The sequence below is a fragment of the Pithys albifrons genome, chromosome 3 (assembly GCF_047495875.1).
Source record: "Pithys albifrons albifrons isolate INPA30051 chromosome 3, PitAlb_v1, whole genome shotgun sequence".
Lineage (NCBI taxonomy): Eukaryota > Metazoa > Chordata > Aves > Passeriformes > Thamnophilidae > Pithys > Pithys albifrons.
In genome coordinates this window covers 31,920,707-31,936,998 of record NC_092460.1, presented here as the reverse complement: position 1 = coordinate 31,936,998, position 16,292 = coordinate 31,920,707, and the positions used below count along the sequence as shown (strand labels likewise).

General features: G+C 45.6%; 1 protein-coding gene across 1 annotated transcript in view; it reads left to right on the top strand.

The window, feature by feature from the left end:
* Positions 1–1,578: 1,578 nt before the first annotated feature.
* Positions 1,579–16,292, top strand: part of CACNA2D4 (calcium voltage-gated channel auxiliary subunit alpha2delta 4) — a 126,178-nt gene continuing 111,464 nt past the window's right edge. The window contains exons 1-5 of the mRNA XM_071550060.1: positions 1,579–1,658; positions 6,072–6,153; positions 12,639–12,755; positions 14,233–14,292; positions 15,881–16,043. Coding sequence (XP_071406161.1) covers positions 1,579–1,658; positions 6,072–6,153; positions 12,639–12,755; positions 14,233–14,292; positions 15,881–16,043 — 502 coding nt within the window. The remainder of the gene's footprint in view (positions 1,659–6,071; positions 6,154–12,638; positions 12,756–14,232; positions 14,293–15,880; positions 16,044–16,292) is intronic.

Here is a 16,292-nt window from a genome sequence, read left to right as displayed (position 1 = left end):
CGATAATGAGCTTCGATAGTGTGTCCCTCACCCGAGCATGCAGTTTGCTACTTCCTGCTATTCATCAACTTCAGCCATTGGGCTCCTTTGATTCATTGGCCTCCAGACACAGATGAGGGCATGGCAATCTCAATTGAATGTTGCACAAACGGAAAGGTCTGACTATTAATAAATAATCATTCACATTAGGAGGTGATCAGTTAAAACTGGCAGAGTGCTTTCTTTCACACTGCTTTTGTTTCCCACTGCTCATTTTCCCACCCCTCCCCTCACCAGTGTGAGATTCCCACTCCCAGCTTGGAGGGCAAATGCCTTGGCGATTGCCCTGGACCTGCACTGGATGCTGGCAAGGCACCAGCTCTCCCTGGCCTCATCTGTCCCGTACAAACCGCAGTGCCAAGCAGGGGCTGGCACGAACCTGCTGGTACCTGCTGGTACCCACCATTGTCCCCACACTCCCTGTGCCAATCCCAGGTACCCACTGGGGAGGAGGCAGCACTGGGACAACCTGCCAAAGGACCTGCCGGCATCCTGCATTGTCAGACAGAGGTCAAAGCTCAGGCAGAGGTGTTCGGGATGTGGATGAGACCCCTTTAAAGCAGGCATGGCCTGACCTCCGGTTGGAGAAGCCAAGACCCGTCTTCAGGAATCAGAGTAATCCCGGGTGATTTTATCCCACTCCACTTCACTAAATCTGTGGCTGCTGCTGCTTGGCGAGGGGATTAAGGGGCTGGCAGGGGATTACGCAGCCACTGCGGCTCCCGGCGCGGAGCTCCCTCCTGGCTCGGCTGCTCCTCGGGGCGCGGAGACGCAGCGCACCTGTGGGTGCGGACCCACCAGGGGTGCCGGCAGGGTTCGGGCTCCTGCCCTGCACTGCAGACCCCTGACGGCGCCTGGCAGCGGGAGAGACGCTCCCGGGGCAGAGGGAGCCGGGGTGCCCCCGGGGCTCGGCCCCGCAGCAGCAGGGCCCCCAGCCCGGCAGGATGGCGGGGGCCGCCCGGGAGCCTCCCCAGGGCAGCAGGAAGGGCGGGGAGCCCCCGCACCCCGTCGGCCGGTCCCCTTGCTGATGGTGGGTGCGCGGAGGATGGGGCCCTGGGCTGTCCCGTGGATGATGCTCTGTCTTTTTTGCCTCCTGCCCCCTGCCAGGGCCCAGACGAAGATCCCGCTGGAGACGTAAGTGTTCCTCTCCCTCTGGCGTGGGGTGTGCCTGGCGTGGAGTGGGCAATCCGTGGGCATGGCAGGCGGGTGGGAGTGTCTCCCTGGCAGTGGCAGCACTGCGCGTGCAGGCTCCTCCGGAGGGGCACGATGCTGTAGGGTGGCGTTTCCTTGCGATGGTAGAGATGACTCCTGGCAGAGGACGCAGACACAGGAGCCACAAATTCGGTTCCCGGGTCTAGCATAGGATGAAATACCTCTTTTTCCCCATTTGTCAAGCATAGCAATGCTACTCATCTGCTTTAGTTAAGCACTTTGACATCTATTAATGATCTGCTTAATGCATTGGGCAGCAGAAGGCAAAATCAGTTTAAAGCCACGCTGTAAAACCTCGCTGCTGCTGCCACTTGTGGAGATCCAACCATGGAGGTGGATGCAAGTGGCCCCAGTTTGGCAGCTCCCCAGTTTAGCAAAGTGGTTTCAGTAGACACTGCTGGTTTTCAGTATGTCAGGAAAACCCAAGGGCTGCACAGCACTACCCAGGATCTGGCAGCAGGAGGCTACACACAGGATGTTTGAGCGAAGACACATGTCTGTCACACACGAGATCCAGATCGTGCAGGGCAAGGTTTGCAGTTTCAAAGCTCTGATTCCTGGCACTGGTCTGGGACACTGATGGCTGAAAAGAGCCTTCATGCACAAAAATGCAGCCTGGGTAATACACACATATTCACGTACTCACGTGTGGGAATGTCAGGAGAGGTTAGTGGGAGGAGGCTGAATGGAGGAAAGGGGCCATGGCACTTCTTGCTTATTCCTGCTCCACCTCACTAGAAAGGGCACGACAGCCCTCCCCAGAGCTCTGGAGGAAAGGAAAGAAAAGCTGAGCTGCAACACAAGGCATACACAGCCATGTGTTGTGAATGCATTGCAGTTGGGTCCAGGTGCTAATGCACATGCAGGGAAACCTGGTGGACCTTTTTGGATGTGGGTTTGCAGGGCACCTGCGCCTGCATATGTGTTGGTGTGACAAGTGGCTCCTCTGGCATGGGCACTGCCGGAAAGCTCCTCGCCAGCAACGCAGCCTTGGCACCCCACCAGGAGCCTAACAGCTCTCAGCAACCCCAGTTTATAAAAACTTCACCTTGTTAAGCTGATTTAGACAAGTTAAATCCTTTAAGGATTAAAAATGTCAGCACCGTGATTGGTAAAAGTAGTTGTGGGGCACTGGGATAGGTCTGCTGGCACAGGACAGGGGCTGGTCTGCAGAGGAGGCAATACTGTCATCCAGTTTCAGGAGGAGATATGTCCAATAAATCAACAAGTCAGCTCAAGCACTTTACTGAGTTTGGGAAAATGTTTTATAAATTGCCAATAAGACCCTTACACATGTGCCCACCAAAGCCCATGCAATTACCAAGTGCTGCACTGATGTTATTCAAGATGGTCTCAGGAACCTTTGCGACTAATTTTATTCTTGGCTATACTATCAAGCTCTTCCTCAGCAAAGTGCTTCTGATTTGGGTTTCACAAAAAGGACACAAAAGTTCCACAGAATAAAATCCAACTTCTGATAACTTCAAACCATGCAAATTGACTTTCCATGCCCAGGATAAATACTGCATGGAAATAACTTTTGGCATTGAAACCTGTGGCATTAAGAAGCCAGCCTGTCCGTTCTGCTGTTTTTTGCCACTGAATACAACTGCAGGGATTACAGGCAGGCAATCTCTGACCAAATCCTTTTCTGATGTGTTTAGTTATAATGTGATAGCCCTTTACTACTGAGAAAAAGATTTACGTCACTTTGCCCAATTTGGAACTTATTCATGTACAAGAATGAAGAATAAACAATAGAAAAAGAGCTGGTGCTAAAACCAGACCAAGAGCTGGATTAATCCCTGGTGTTTCAAATCCACTCATGAATTTTACTAAAACACAAGAGTTGCCCTTTTGAAATGAAATTTCAGTAGAGAAACACGCTGGCCAGGGGTCCAAAGGGCGTAAATCAGCAGAAAATGGACCTGTTCCATAGGTTCCACAGGGACATGTAGGGGACACAAAACCAGAGTCTTTTAAACACTGACTGGGTTTGATCACAGTTAAGTGACACAAGGCGGAGTTGGCCTGTGCTGCTCCCCAAGTCGTGTCTGGCTTTGCTGCATCGCGCTTGGCTCGTTGTCAACTCACTCCCATCTTTGCAAAGCTCACTCAGCTTTAACTCCAGCAGTGCAAAAATCTGCTCAGTTATCAGTGATGCTTCTGGGGTGAAAGTTCAGCACAGAAACCACGTCTTCTTTCCTCCTGGACACAGCTCTGCTTGTCAGCTGGCCAGGGCATGGACAGGAGGGCTTGCAGCTCGGAGGGTGGTGAGGATTTGGAGCAGGTTTCTTCTTGGCCTAATGGGAACACTTGGAAATGCTGGTGGGAGAGGTAAAGATCAACCTGGTATGGGCTCTTTAGGCTGCCCCTATTGCCTTTATACATCTCCTCCTGAGTTGATGAAGCCAGCAGCTTTAAATGAAATTTCTCTGCAACCTGATGAATTTTAGACTGGCCTTTTCTTTATTTATGAAAAAAATAAGGAAACCTATTTAAGTTCAACAAGCTGCCCTTAATTCCCCAATACTCTAAGGTTGCTCATTTCTCTGTTTGATAGATTTGTAAATTACAGTGTATTTCTGCCTCTTCACTTTCCTCCTTTTCAACTTCTGTGAAATGCCACCAGATATTTTTAATTGCCCAATAATCAGACATGTAACACAGTGATTCTGGACCTCTGTGCCTCTAATTTCTCTGTGCTCCCTAACTTTCCAACCAGCCCTCCAGTGCTGCTGGTCTCTGGCCCTCTCTTTGGTCCTCCTGCCTTTGCATCTCCTTCCTTCTCTGTTTCAAGACTAGCAGAAATATCAGCCCCTGAGCCAGATTAGGGACTCAGAAGAGGCTGGGAGAGCCTTCCCAGTGCAGGAGTTGACCCAACACATGGAACATCCGTGTACAAATCCCAAAATTACACAAACCTCGACCTTTTTATTTGAGTTCTGCTGTTACTGGAAGTTTCAAGAACTTTCAAAAGGAGGCTCAACTGCACCCACTAATCAGAAATTAACACCACAGCCTCTTCCACCCTGCTGGGTTGAAAAATGATGAGGAGTAGGGGCACACACATGGCCACAGACCTGACACAAATCAGAAAGACCAGGATCAAGTGCACCTCTTTCTTTTTTTTTTTTGAAGGCAAATGGGGTAAAAATAAACACCCCTGCTAAAATTACTATCCCAAGCTTCATGTTTATGTTCTCTTTTTACAGTAGAAGGTGAGGAGACTGGAGAGAATATTAGTTAACATCAGCACAAAACATCTCATACATAAAACTTATAACGCCAGCAGCAGCAGATGGGCATCAAGTTAGATATTGATCCAGAGATCTTCATATCTAAGGGAATGTGTTAGTCACTACTACAACAAACAAGAAATCATCCCATGGGATCCCTGTTTCTGGTTTCCTCTTTTATTCTGGTCTTGCTAAAATAACTCTCTTATGGCCCAATAAATCCTGGTCTCCTAGAAAATACTTGTATTCTTTTTTCTCCAAGGATGACGTGATGATATAAAAGCTCTGGCTCTCAAAATAAGATGCAGAGCACAATGGAAAAAAAAAATTACTTCAGCTGATGCTATTTCACACTCAGTGGTTAAATATGAATGTCTCATTGCCAATTAAGGACTGATTTAAAAAGACACCCACTGTCTCATATTTTTTTTATAGGCAGTGGAGAGAGATGCAGATCAGAAGCCTTCTGTATGTTCATTGTCTAGAGCTGCATATGTGTCCATATTTGCAAGAGGGGAGTCTAAATAGGCTTTCTTAGGCTAAAGTTAGTTGTTGTTATTATTCTACCATTGCTATGGTTGCCTTATTCCAGAGATCACCTCTATGTTGATGTATTGTTTGTGGTGCAATGCACTTGGGCATCAGGCCCTGAGGTTAAAGTCTGCTTGGGACTCAAAGAAATCTACTGGAAGCCAAGGGTAAGACTCTGCACACCATAAATAAGTAGTGTATTCTGGTAAGTGGAGAAGGCCACTTACTGCATTAAAGACATCTCTCTTGTTGAAGGAACAGCACGTAGGTGGAACTGCCTAATGCAGATCATGTAACAGATTTCTGATGAAGTGCTCTGTCAATTTTGAGAGCCATCTATTTTGATTTGGCTGGCTCAGTGTTCAGGCTGCTCTCCAACATCCATATGTTCTCCATGTGGTATTGCTATTGTCCATTATTTATAGGATGGCACAAATGTGAGTAGTGTTTTACAGTGACAAGGTGCATAATCTACTGGGGCATTATCAAGCAGTACTATCACCACTGAGAGCAGTGAATTCGCCTGGCTCATTAGTCTCTGTCCTGCATTGCTGCAGGAACTGAATCCAAGGAGTGAATCTTGACAACTTCTTCCAGGTCTGACACTTCTTTCTCTTCAGCAGTCTTGACACTAGGTGTCTAGCCCATCACCCCAGGCCCTGTCAGGGAAGACAAATAGGTGTCTGCAGAAAGCTCATTATTTCGCTTTGCTAGCAACCGAGTGAAAGCAGACGATACCTAGGATGAAATTTTTACCTCTAAAGTTAGGTGAGACAAATTCAACTCAAAACATAGTGACCAAGACCAGCAGAACAAAGTGTTTCTCCTTGCTGACCAATGTCCTGGGCAGGATCTCCAAGAGCAGCTTGCCCCTGAGTTACTGCTTGTCTGGCTAGCACTCTGGGGAAAAAACATTATTATAGTAGCTTAGAAAAATACAGCAGGGTTCGTACTTGGGAAGATAAGAGTTTTCTCTGTCTGAAAAAGCATGAAGTTGTGCAGACTTTGAATTATTAATGTTGATTTTCCTTTTTCTTTTTGTCTTTTTAGGGTGAAGTCCTGGGCAGATGCCTTTGGTGGGGAGCTGTACTCCATTGTGACTAAGTATTCAGGCTCTCTCCTGTTGCAGAAGGTAGGCAAAATCTGAGATGCTTCACATCATCTCCCTGTGTAGCCCTCCAAGGTTTCCCCCTGGTGAGGAAAAACCAAAAAGACAGAAGTTTCCAGCTATCTTTCAAATCCATCCATAAGCACAAAGTGATGTCCTGTGGCCATTCTCCATGAGCTGGAGAGGGGGATCTGTTTAATTCCTTTCCTGCTTTCATTAGCCATTGCCAAATGCCACCTAAATTGTCCCATTTTTTACAAATACTTTTAAACAGCACTCCTCATGTTTCCCCTCTGATGATCATTTCGTGCCCTCCCAGACTGTTCCTTCATTCCTCCTTTCCTAAGTCCTTATCAGTCCCTCTGCTACTAATCACTCACCTGCTCATTTTCATCCCATCATCCCCTCCTGCAGTTCTTCAGCTGACACTCATTTCTTGCTGTTTCCCCATCGGTACTCATCCAGTTGTTCACCAGTGCTTTGAATTCTGCCCTGAAAACTCTCCTTTGGACAGGGTCCCTGAGGCAGGTGCCCTGGAAACAGTGATCTTCCAGAGGCACAGAGCTTGGCTTCAACACCAAACAGGCACTGTTGCACTAAACTCTCTAGCAGCATTAAAAGTGTAGCTCCAGGGGCTTTAAACAAATGGTCCCATTTGCAGCTGTAGAGAAGTTTCCTTAAGTCAGTGGTGAATGGCTGTTCCTCTTTCAAACTTGGTGATCTCTGCCCTCTGTGTGAGTCAGCACCTCCTGAGGGCTGCTCTGGGAAACTGGTGGGCCCTGAAGGAATCCAGTCACTTCTCCACTTCATGCAGCCATCCAGAACTTTTCCTTTACTCTTTCTCTGATACTTCTCTTCAACACAAGTTATGAGTTGCCTCTTAGACCTTCTAGGTGTCTGATTTCTGTACCCATATTAGTAATAACACCCATATCCCAATGCAAAGAAAAGGATGCATATATAATTTTCCTTGCCTTGCTGTTCCTGTATCTCCTGAGTGCTGCTTTTTGTCTGGAGTAAGCAAGCATGTCCTGCAGCATCAGCTTTGCTAGTCTTGGCCAAGAAGGTCTTTTGGCATCCATCACAAAGATCTACGCTGATCATCAGTTCTTCTTGGGAGAAAAGTGTCACAACGTGATTGGAAACTATCAGCACTGATATAGGTACTTTATGCACTAACCATGAGGCAGTTGCAGGCAAAAGTTTGGCTTTTAGCACTTTTGATGATGTTTCCACATTGCCTGGTGACCCATGGAGTCCCCAAGCAATAGTTGCCAGATGCAAAGTAACATGTTAAGGCATGTCTGGTGTGGGTACTGGAGCTCCAGTAGGAAAGAGGTACAGATTGGGGTTATTTGATAGTCAGGTATTTGTCTGATGCTGTATAGCTGTGGGTCAACACAGTCAACTTGCACAGTGGGTATTTCTACTAACAGATAAAAGGATCTCATGTTCCTTGAGGTCCAAAAGTCAGTGGGACTATGAAGAACTGGGGTTAGCTTGAAAATACAGTGTTATAAACTATAACAATGGAGGCCAAGTATGGTAGCTGTGGCACTGAGGTGAGTGTCAAGACAGCTGGGCCGTGCTGATCCTCTGGCCATATTTCATCTACTTATGGGTTTTATCTCTTAGGATCTTGATTCCTCTGGGATAGAGGTTATATGAGACCTGTACCATTAAAAATTAGAGTCACAGTCATCTTGAACAATTAGAGTCATAGTCATCTTGAACAGAAATTCACAATTTTACCAGCTCTTGATATAATTCACTGGAAACAAATTAAAATCATTTCTGATGAAAAAGAAGCCTGAATGTAACCAAATCCAATCTAGTACTCATGTCAAGAGAAATCAAGGCAGAGCTATATTTTCCTGATGCTCTGACAGCCTTATAAAATAATAGCCCATGCCTGCCCCGGTTTTCAATGCATGTGGTTTTCCTCTTGGAGAGGAGAAGGTGTCTGGTTCACTATTGCATGTGTTGGGGCCTGGATGCAGCAGAGACTGATTGTGCTTTGCACAGTAGAGCATCACCTGTGATTCAGAGGGAAAATGTCACTTCCAGCAGGGGATACAGATGAGCTGGATCCAACCTTGCCCTTTAAACACTCCAGCAAAGTCATCTCCTGAATGCATGTTCTGCCCTACCCTGCCCTAACTTTACTTAAGCAGTTTAAACAGCTCAGATTTACCTTTCAACCCTCACTTCCTGAGCCCTTTTATTTCCCCTTATTTCCCTGTGAGTAAGGAAATAGAGGAGAACCAGCCAGCACCAAGTTCTTCGGTCCTTCTCTCAGCCACCATTTCTTTAGTAAGCAGTACATCAGGCACCCTCTCAAAATCATCATCTTAAAGCAGGGGCCATCCTGGAGGGCCCTCTCTGCATCCTTGGCACCTCCTGTGCTTCAAGTGGATGCAGACATGCCTTTTACTGTTAGGCAACATTGTCATGCGCTCTGGCAGACTCCAAACAGCTTTATTGTAGATCATCACACTGGCATGGCTTGTGGGCGAGTTAGGGCTGGGGAGCCAAGTACACCAAAGTCTGGAAATCAAACACATGGATTTGTCTGCTCCCCAGGCACTTTTCTCTTCTTTGAGCTATTGCTTCTTTTTCATGTGAAATATTTCTCTTGGTGCATGTGTATGTGCAGACTAGCAGAAAGGTGGGGAGCACAGTGAAGAGGTTCAGGCAATTACTTTCTTAGTGTTTGGCTGAGTCAATGTATATTTTGCCTTTGAGGAAATACAGACTGAGAGATAGCATCACATTTTGTATTTTACTTTGTGTCTACCTTGTGCCTAATAGTCCTGAAGCAACCACTTTATTGTTGCTTTGAGAGCCATAATTTTTCAGTTACTGAGTGCTTTGCAAGTCAATGTTGTCTTTAATATTAAGCATAAACTTTCTTTTGTGGCTTTGAGTTTGATCCGTTTACTTTGGGTTTTTTGTTTGCTTCCTCCAGAAGAACCTTAATATCATGTTGCAACCCCAAATGGTTGACTTCTCACCAGGCTTTATTGTTCCCAGAGATCTGGTGAATCAGTAGACATCCCTTGAATCTACAGGGGAAGGATTTTACCCTGGATCAGAGAACTTTGAGAAAGCCCTCAGCAGTCAGGGTATCAAACCTCACAGAGGTAGCAAATAGAGAGTAGCTTTGGCTTGATGGCTGAAGCATTCATTGTCTTGTATTCTCTTGCTCATTGTGCACACTTTAAACCTGACTCAGAGATGACTGATCTGTGTTAAAGTGTTGGCTGTGGTCTGGGACAGCTGAAGGCAACACAGATGGAATAAAGAAGCAACGTGAAATGCTGAGTAGGGGGAGGGCATGTCTCAGAGCAAAGGAACAAAGTGTTTGAACCTGTGGCTTATCAAGTGTGTTTGCCACAGCCTTGCTGCTGCAGTTGGCCAAGCAGTGACCAGAGATAGGCGTGGGCCACAAATGGCAGCCATGCCAAGAGGATACCATGGTGACTCTGGGCTTCTTGGGGCTTGTCTTTAAGTGACAAAACCACCATCAGCTTCAGCAGACCCAAAACTTAACTTTTCTTCTACTGTGTCAATGATGCACTATAGGTGTTTCTGAGAAGTGTCTCATACTTCCTTTTGTAGCCAAGGTGCCAATTGCCTTGCCCAGTGGGTAGAGCTGAGATAGGACAGCAGGGTTTGACTCCAGCCCTGCAGTTACTAGAAAGTACAACAAAAAACTACATGGCAAAGAAGAGACAAACTCCAGAAGTTCAGTCAAGACATTTTCCTGGGTGAAGATGAAAGGAATGTCTTTCACACTCTTAATATAGTTCCACTAGCAGTGAGTAATGCAGCACTGTGTATTTCAATAGGCTAAATTTCATGGAGGTGGGAACAAGAAAATATATTTGGTGACATATCTCTGTTCACAGATAAAACTTAAGATACTGAATTCTGGATATTCCACTTTTAAATTACCACCCCCGTCACTACAGAAGGAGAATCTTAATGAATTGCTCCTGCTGTTTTAAGGGAATGCTAAGTACTAGCTGAATAAGAAAAGATTTTCTGTTACATCTGACCTAACTTTTTGGCGTCTCTTCAACATATGATCCTTTCAGCAAGCTCTCCCAAGCCTCATTCCTGTTCTGTGAATTATAGTGATCTGATTACCTGAACCCTAAATACAGGTTGTACAGGAGCATCTTGGGCAGCTACGAGCACCTGAGTTGACTTTCAGCCATGGTGTCTGGTAATAGGATTGAAATCACAAATACCACCCCATTGCCCACCATTAGAAACTCTTGGAGTGAATAGTCATTAATAGGGGGAGATTTTTAGCAACAGGAATACAAGCATGAAGTAGTTTGCTGGTTTATTTATATGAAAAAAGCTTAAAGAGGATCTGAGCTCAAACTTGGTGTATTCTTTCAATGACCTGAAACTTGCAGAAAGTTTTGTTTCTTTGTTTGTTTTGTTGGTTGTTTGTTTTGTTGGTTTTTTTTGTTTTGCTTTATGTTTTTTGTTTTAGTTTGGGGTTTTTTGTCTTTCCAGCTCTGGCTAGATCTCAGGGCTGAGACATGTAGGGTATTAGTAGGCTGCTCGTGATTGGTCATAATTATTTTTACCCTATTAACATCTGCTTATCAATGTGTCAAAAGCACATTAAAAAATGAGAGGTAAGAAGCCGTTGTTGAATCGAAGCTGTGACCCAAGGTAACCGCTGGCGGGTCACTTTGCACAGCGCATGTTTGCCTGTGCTGATGTGGTCCCCCCCTTCGTCAGCTTTCCCAGGAGAGATTACCCTCCTCCCCCCGGGGAGCGCCTGATTAAAGCCTGGCCTGGCAGAGATCACTTCCCTCCCGTCGAAACCATGACATGGAGCTAAATGGGACAGACACCAGCTGGGATGCGCTCCGCTCTCGTCAGCAGCCGGGGACCTCAGCCGGGGGGTTGTCGCTGCACATTCCTGTCCCTGCAGCGTGGTGACACCACCCTTCATGCCCCACCCCACCTCCTCCTCCTCCTCCTCCCCCGCCTGTCTGTCCCAGCTCTGCAGCCGCAGCGGATGGGATGCGAGGCCTGGCGTTTTTAATCCATAAACCCCTTTGCCATTAATCATGCCAGACAGAGCGAGCAGCCTCCCTACCATGCCTGCTGCAGGCTGGATGCTGCTGCTATTTCTATCTGACCTCCTCAGCCTGCCTCATCCTCAAGGCGTTTCGTACTCTCCCTGCGCTCAGCTGCCCTCGCGGACCATCGAGGAGCTTCTTGGACAAAAGCATCTCCCCTCGGTCACCCTAGAGACATGCAAAGTCTTTTCTCTGACATTTTCTTCTAATTCAAAAGTGTCACCAAAGCCCCTGCCATCTCCTCACCCTTTTCACCAGCTCATTTTTTTCCCAGCACAAGAAGTCCAGTCCAGCCTGAGATTGCTGCTATGGTGCTAATACAATGTGGAGATGGGGGTGGTTTGTTTACACTGCAGAGAAAACTGATGGTGAGGGAATTGCAATTTGTTGTTTCCATACTGCTGAGGAGATAAGGCTCTATCTCTTCTGAATAGATTAACCATACTCTGTCCTTTGGCAGGTTTTTTACTCTTTTTTGCCTGGCTATCTCTATTACCTGTGGGATTTTTTAAAAGCAGAAATAAAGGCCATTGTGTCCAGTCTTGAAAGGGCAGCTTTAGGGACACAGATTAGTTACACAGTTTAGGAGTTCTCTTTTTTTTTTTTTTTTAATGCCTAGATTGTATAAAACCTGATCAGAAGACACCAGTTATCTCTAAAGCTGTCAGATTCAGATACTCCTCGTTACAACATCTCTCCCAGTGGAGGCAGCACTAAGTGGCCATGCTTGTAATTCCTAGTTTCTGGGAAATGCTTCTGTGGTGCTCTTAGCCTAAAGCACCAATAAGTTGCATCATAACTGTCTGTATTAGCTTTCCTGAAGCATTGACCAGACCCTTCTTGCTGGAGATCTGGCAAGTTACCTTACAGATATGATGACACTGTGGGAGGACAGCACATGCACCAGCATGACGTCCCTCCCACCAGTGCCTCAGAACACATATGATATAGAAGGAGATGTAATGACAGTATATAACTCTGTTCCCTTGCCCTTCCCTCTGCCTTAAGTAAATTTAAGGTGTGGGATGTGTATAATGCTGCTATAGATGTAATCACAATACATGTTTTAGGTTTGAAAAAGTTGGCCTTTTGCTTCTCTCTCTAATTTGTAGGCATTAATAGCTTCAGGTGCATTGCTGTTTTCAACAGCCACAACCTCACAGTTGGATCAGTTGCTTTTACTTAAGCAAAATGCTTCAATTTATGGACAGTGATCTGCACACACCCAAATTATGGGGTGAAAAAGGAGGAAAGGCAAAGATGGGGAAGGTGATAAATCAAAGCGATTCTTTCAACACATCTTTCTTCACCAAAACAGTAGCCAGCCAGCAGTAATAGATTCACCTGTCTACATATAAGCCTCCTGCTCAACAGGAATTTCTTTTTTCCCTTGAGTAGAAGTACAAAGATGTGGAGCCAACTCTGAAGATCAAAGAGGTGGATGGCTTGGAGCTGGTGAAGAAGTTCTCAGAGCAGATGGAAAGCATGCTCCGCAGGAAGGTTGAAGCTGTTGAGGTAGGACCACTGGGGCTGTGGGAAGGAAGTCCTCTCCTGCCAGCCCCAGAGCAGCAGGCACAAGCCTCGTGCCTGTTCCAGGAGTGTGTGGGTGCAGAGGTTGTGTGAGGACTTCCTTGCCCAACCAAATGCCTGCTGATGCAGCTGGCTGCTCACTCTGAGCTTTAAGCAGACACTGGTGGGAGGATGTGGGCGTTCAGACAAGGAAATGCTGGCTTCTCCCACAGCCCAAAGTAGGAAATAAGATTAAAAAAAGTCTAGGAATAAATATGAGGGAATGAAAACTCTTTTAGGAGACAAGAGCTGTTTTAAGAGCTAAAAAAATAACCTCTCACAAGTGAAAATAAAATTCATCCTTGCATAATGCACTGTGGCCACTGAAGACTAGTAGCTTGTTTCTACTGTGTGTGTGGCTCAAGGGAAATTTCTGCACCCCCTGAACACGAGCTGCAAGGAAGGTGCTTGGATTTCTAGCTGTGTACTTGGGGAAGCGTGGAGGAGGTGGCAAGAGGTCCTTAGCTGTTGCTGTGTGGGAGATCAGAGCAGGTAATCGTTACAGCCCCTCTTACTTCCTACATCTAAGGATTGATGATATTCCTGTGTATTTACCTTCTATGCAAAGCCTATTTCTGTAGTCACAGAGCCGTGACTGTTTAAGGCGTCTAATGTGGAAAAGTCATCCAGAAACACATCATTTGAATCTCAAAGTGAAATACGGGCATATTTAAGCCCAGAGCTTTGGCCCACAACGTTAAATTTTTACCCAGATTTTTCCAGTGTTTGAATTGCCTTATCCTTTGTGAAGGAGCAAAACATAGTTTTGCTGAGACTGTTGCTGATTGTGCAACCCTGAAAACGTTTACATATTTAGCTGGATTCCTTTCCAGCCTGTACCAATTGAGAATTACTGCCCTGAAGCATCATACTGGAGAATACTGGCTGATTTTATTGCCTTCCATAAATGGTAAGAGCTTATAAATGGCCACAGCATCACTGAGCCCTTTATGAAATCAAATCATGGTCTTTGTCTCAGCAACAATACCAGAGTGAGACTCCCACAAGGCCTTTTCTTTTGATGAGATGCTAAACAGCAAGCTGGGTCTGCAAAGCCTTTTCCATGGCTTTTTGGAAGGGTTCATGGAAAATGAATTTAAATCTCTGTCTGGTTTTTTTCTAAATGGACCTTTTTCTGTTTGTATATGTCCTGTGATACCTAAAATTGTTCAAGTGTTTAGCAGGGACTCTGGAGTAAGTAGGTGTGAATATACTTGGCAATAAATAGCTGGAAAGGTGCAGCACAGAATGACAGGTCAGCAGAAAAGGAGGGAAAGAGGGAAGTTTACAGCTCCATGATCTGTTGTGGTGAAGGAGGTAGTTGTGTGCTTTCATTAACTGTCTGAGTGGCTGATACAGCTGGAATAGCTTCTGGAGGGCTTGCCTGAGCACCTGCTCATCTTTCTTTCTGTGTTTGCATTAGAGGTTGGTGGAAGCAGCTGAAGACGCTGATCTGAACCATGAGTACAACTCCTCACTGGAGGTGAGTTTATCCTGGTCAGTGACAAAACACGACCCACATCCTCAGAGAGACCAGCCAAAAGCCAGGCCTAGCCAGGAATGCAGCCACCTCAGGTTCCTGGACAGGTTAGGAATCTCCTTGTCCCCAGGGCACTCAGTTTGTCTAGAGACTCAGGGAGTAAGAGACTCCCTTGGCAGATCTCAAACCTGGTAACACCATGCAGATTAATCCTTTGGTTTTGGGAGGGGAAGGACTTAGGGAAGACACTAGACTGTGTGGTATTATTGGCATTACTTTTACTGCACACCAACATTGTCATTACTTGGTGCGTTAGTGCAAACTAGCTGGCACTTTGTGGGGTACTTGACTGGAAAATGAGCTAAAAATTGAGTGTGAATGAGCAATGAGGAGGATGCTGTTACAAATACCCTCAGCAAACTGTTAATCCAAATGAACTGAGCTTCTCACCTCTTTCTCAACAGCTCCCACCATCTTTTCTCTACCAGACAGACACCCACTTCTGTCAGGACTTCTGTTAGGTGAAAGTTTGGTGCTGTCCGAGCAATTTGGATAATTGGCTTTCTGTTAATAACTATTTGTTGTGGCCAAGCTATGGGATTATTGCTGGTGAGAGGAGCTGGAGTGAAAATTCTGTTAAAGGAAGTCTTCTGTCCATTCTACACACACAGACAACTTAGCAGCAGTGCAGGCTACCTCTGCAAGTACATGTCTCAGTGCTGGGAAAAGCTGAGAATGAAAACATTTGTTGAAATCAAGCTAGCTCCTAATTTCATCTCTCCTAGCTTTTTTTTTCCCAAAGAATCATATTAGTCATGGTAGTTGGCTCAAATGCATTCACATCATGGGTGAGTTTGAGGTACATGAATCTGTGCTTGTACCCTCTCAGTACTGATGGTGCTTGAACATAAATCCTTAAATAACCTCTAGTTCAGATAAAGTCAGCAAAAACATCTTAAAAATGTTGGTTATCCAAGGACAAAGAATGTCCTAAATATATTAAAGGGACTGTAGGTGATAAATCCCCAGTGACCTTCACGCGGTGGGAACTGTGTTGTCCTTGAGCACCTTCTGCTTGATCCTTTGCTCTTGATGAGTGCCTGCTACTTGGAGTGACAGAATGAAGGGATAATCCTGCCTGGATGTACATCAGGAGTTAACTCTAGTAAATGACAGCTGTAGAGACAGGCCAAGTAAGGTCGGCACTGGCATGCCCTGCAGTAAACCTGGGAGCCAGACCCAGTGAGACACTCCACCTCTTCAGTTAATCACTTAAATACCTCTGAGGGACCACAGGAGTCTGCCATTGTGTCCCTTTGCTCCTAAGTGGCTCTTCTGCTCCTGGCTATGACCCTGCTTTCAGTCATTTCTTATTGCGACCTGACAGTGAGAAGTTGGCCAGCAACCACCATTTGGGCAACTTGACAATTTTCATTTGGTAATAGCTTGTTTCTTGCTCATCTTGATCCTGTTTGAAGCCCCAATTCTCCAGAAGTCCATTTTTTATCTTTTAAAGAGTGAGTTTTTAGGCAGTACTGGTAATTTTCTTGTCTCTCTTCATCTTTCACTTTTCCATTGTCTTCATCAACAGTTTGATTACTACAACTCTGTCCTGATTAATGAGAAGGATGAAAATGACAATTATGTGGAGCTTGGAGATGAATTTATTTTGGAGCCAAATGAGCATTTCAATAACCTGCTAGTGAACACAACATACAGTGATATCCAGCTCCCCACCAATGTCTACAACAAAGGTAATGGCCTCTACTTTCTCACTACCATTAGTTTGCTGTGGAAATTATTAGTTAAAATACTGGAAAAAAGGATGGGAATAGAAAAAACTGACTGATAGAAGAGAAACCAGGGCTGGAAAAGTACTGTCCCAAGGCACAATCATGTCTGTGCTGTATTCTGTCACTGTGACAGGGCTTCAGTATAATCTGCTCTTGGAAAATCTTTTATGATGGACAATCCTCCATCTTGGGCAGGAAGTATATTCTCCT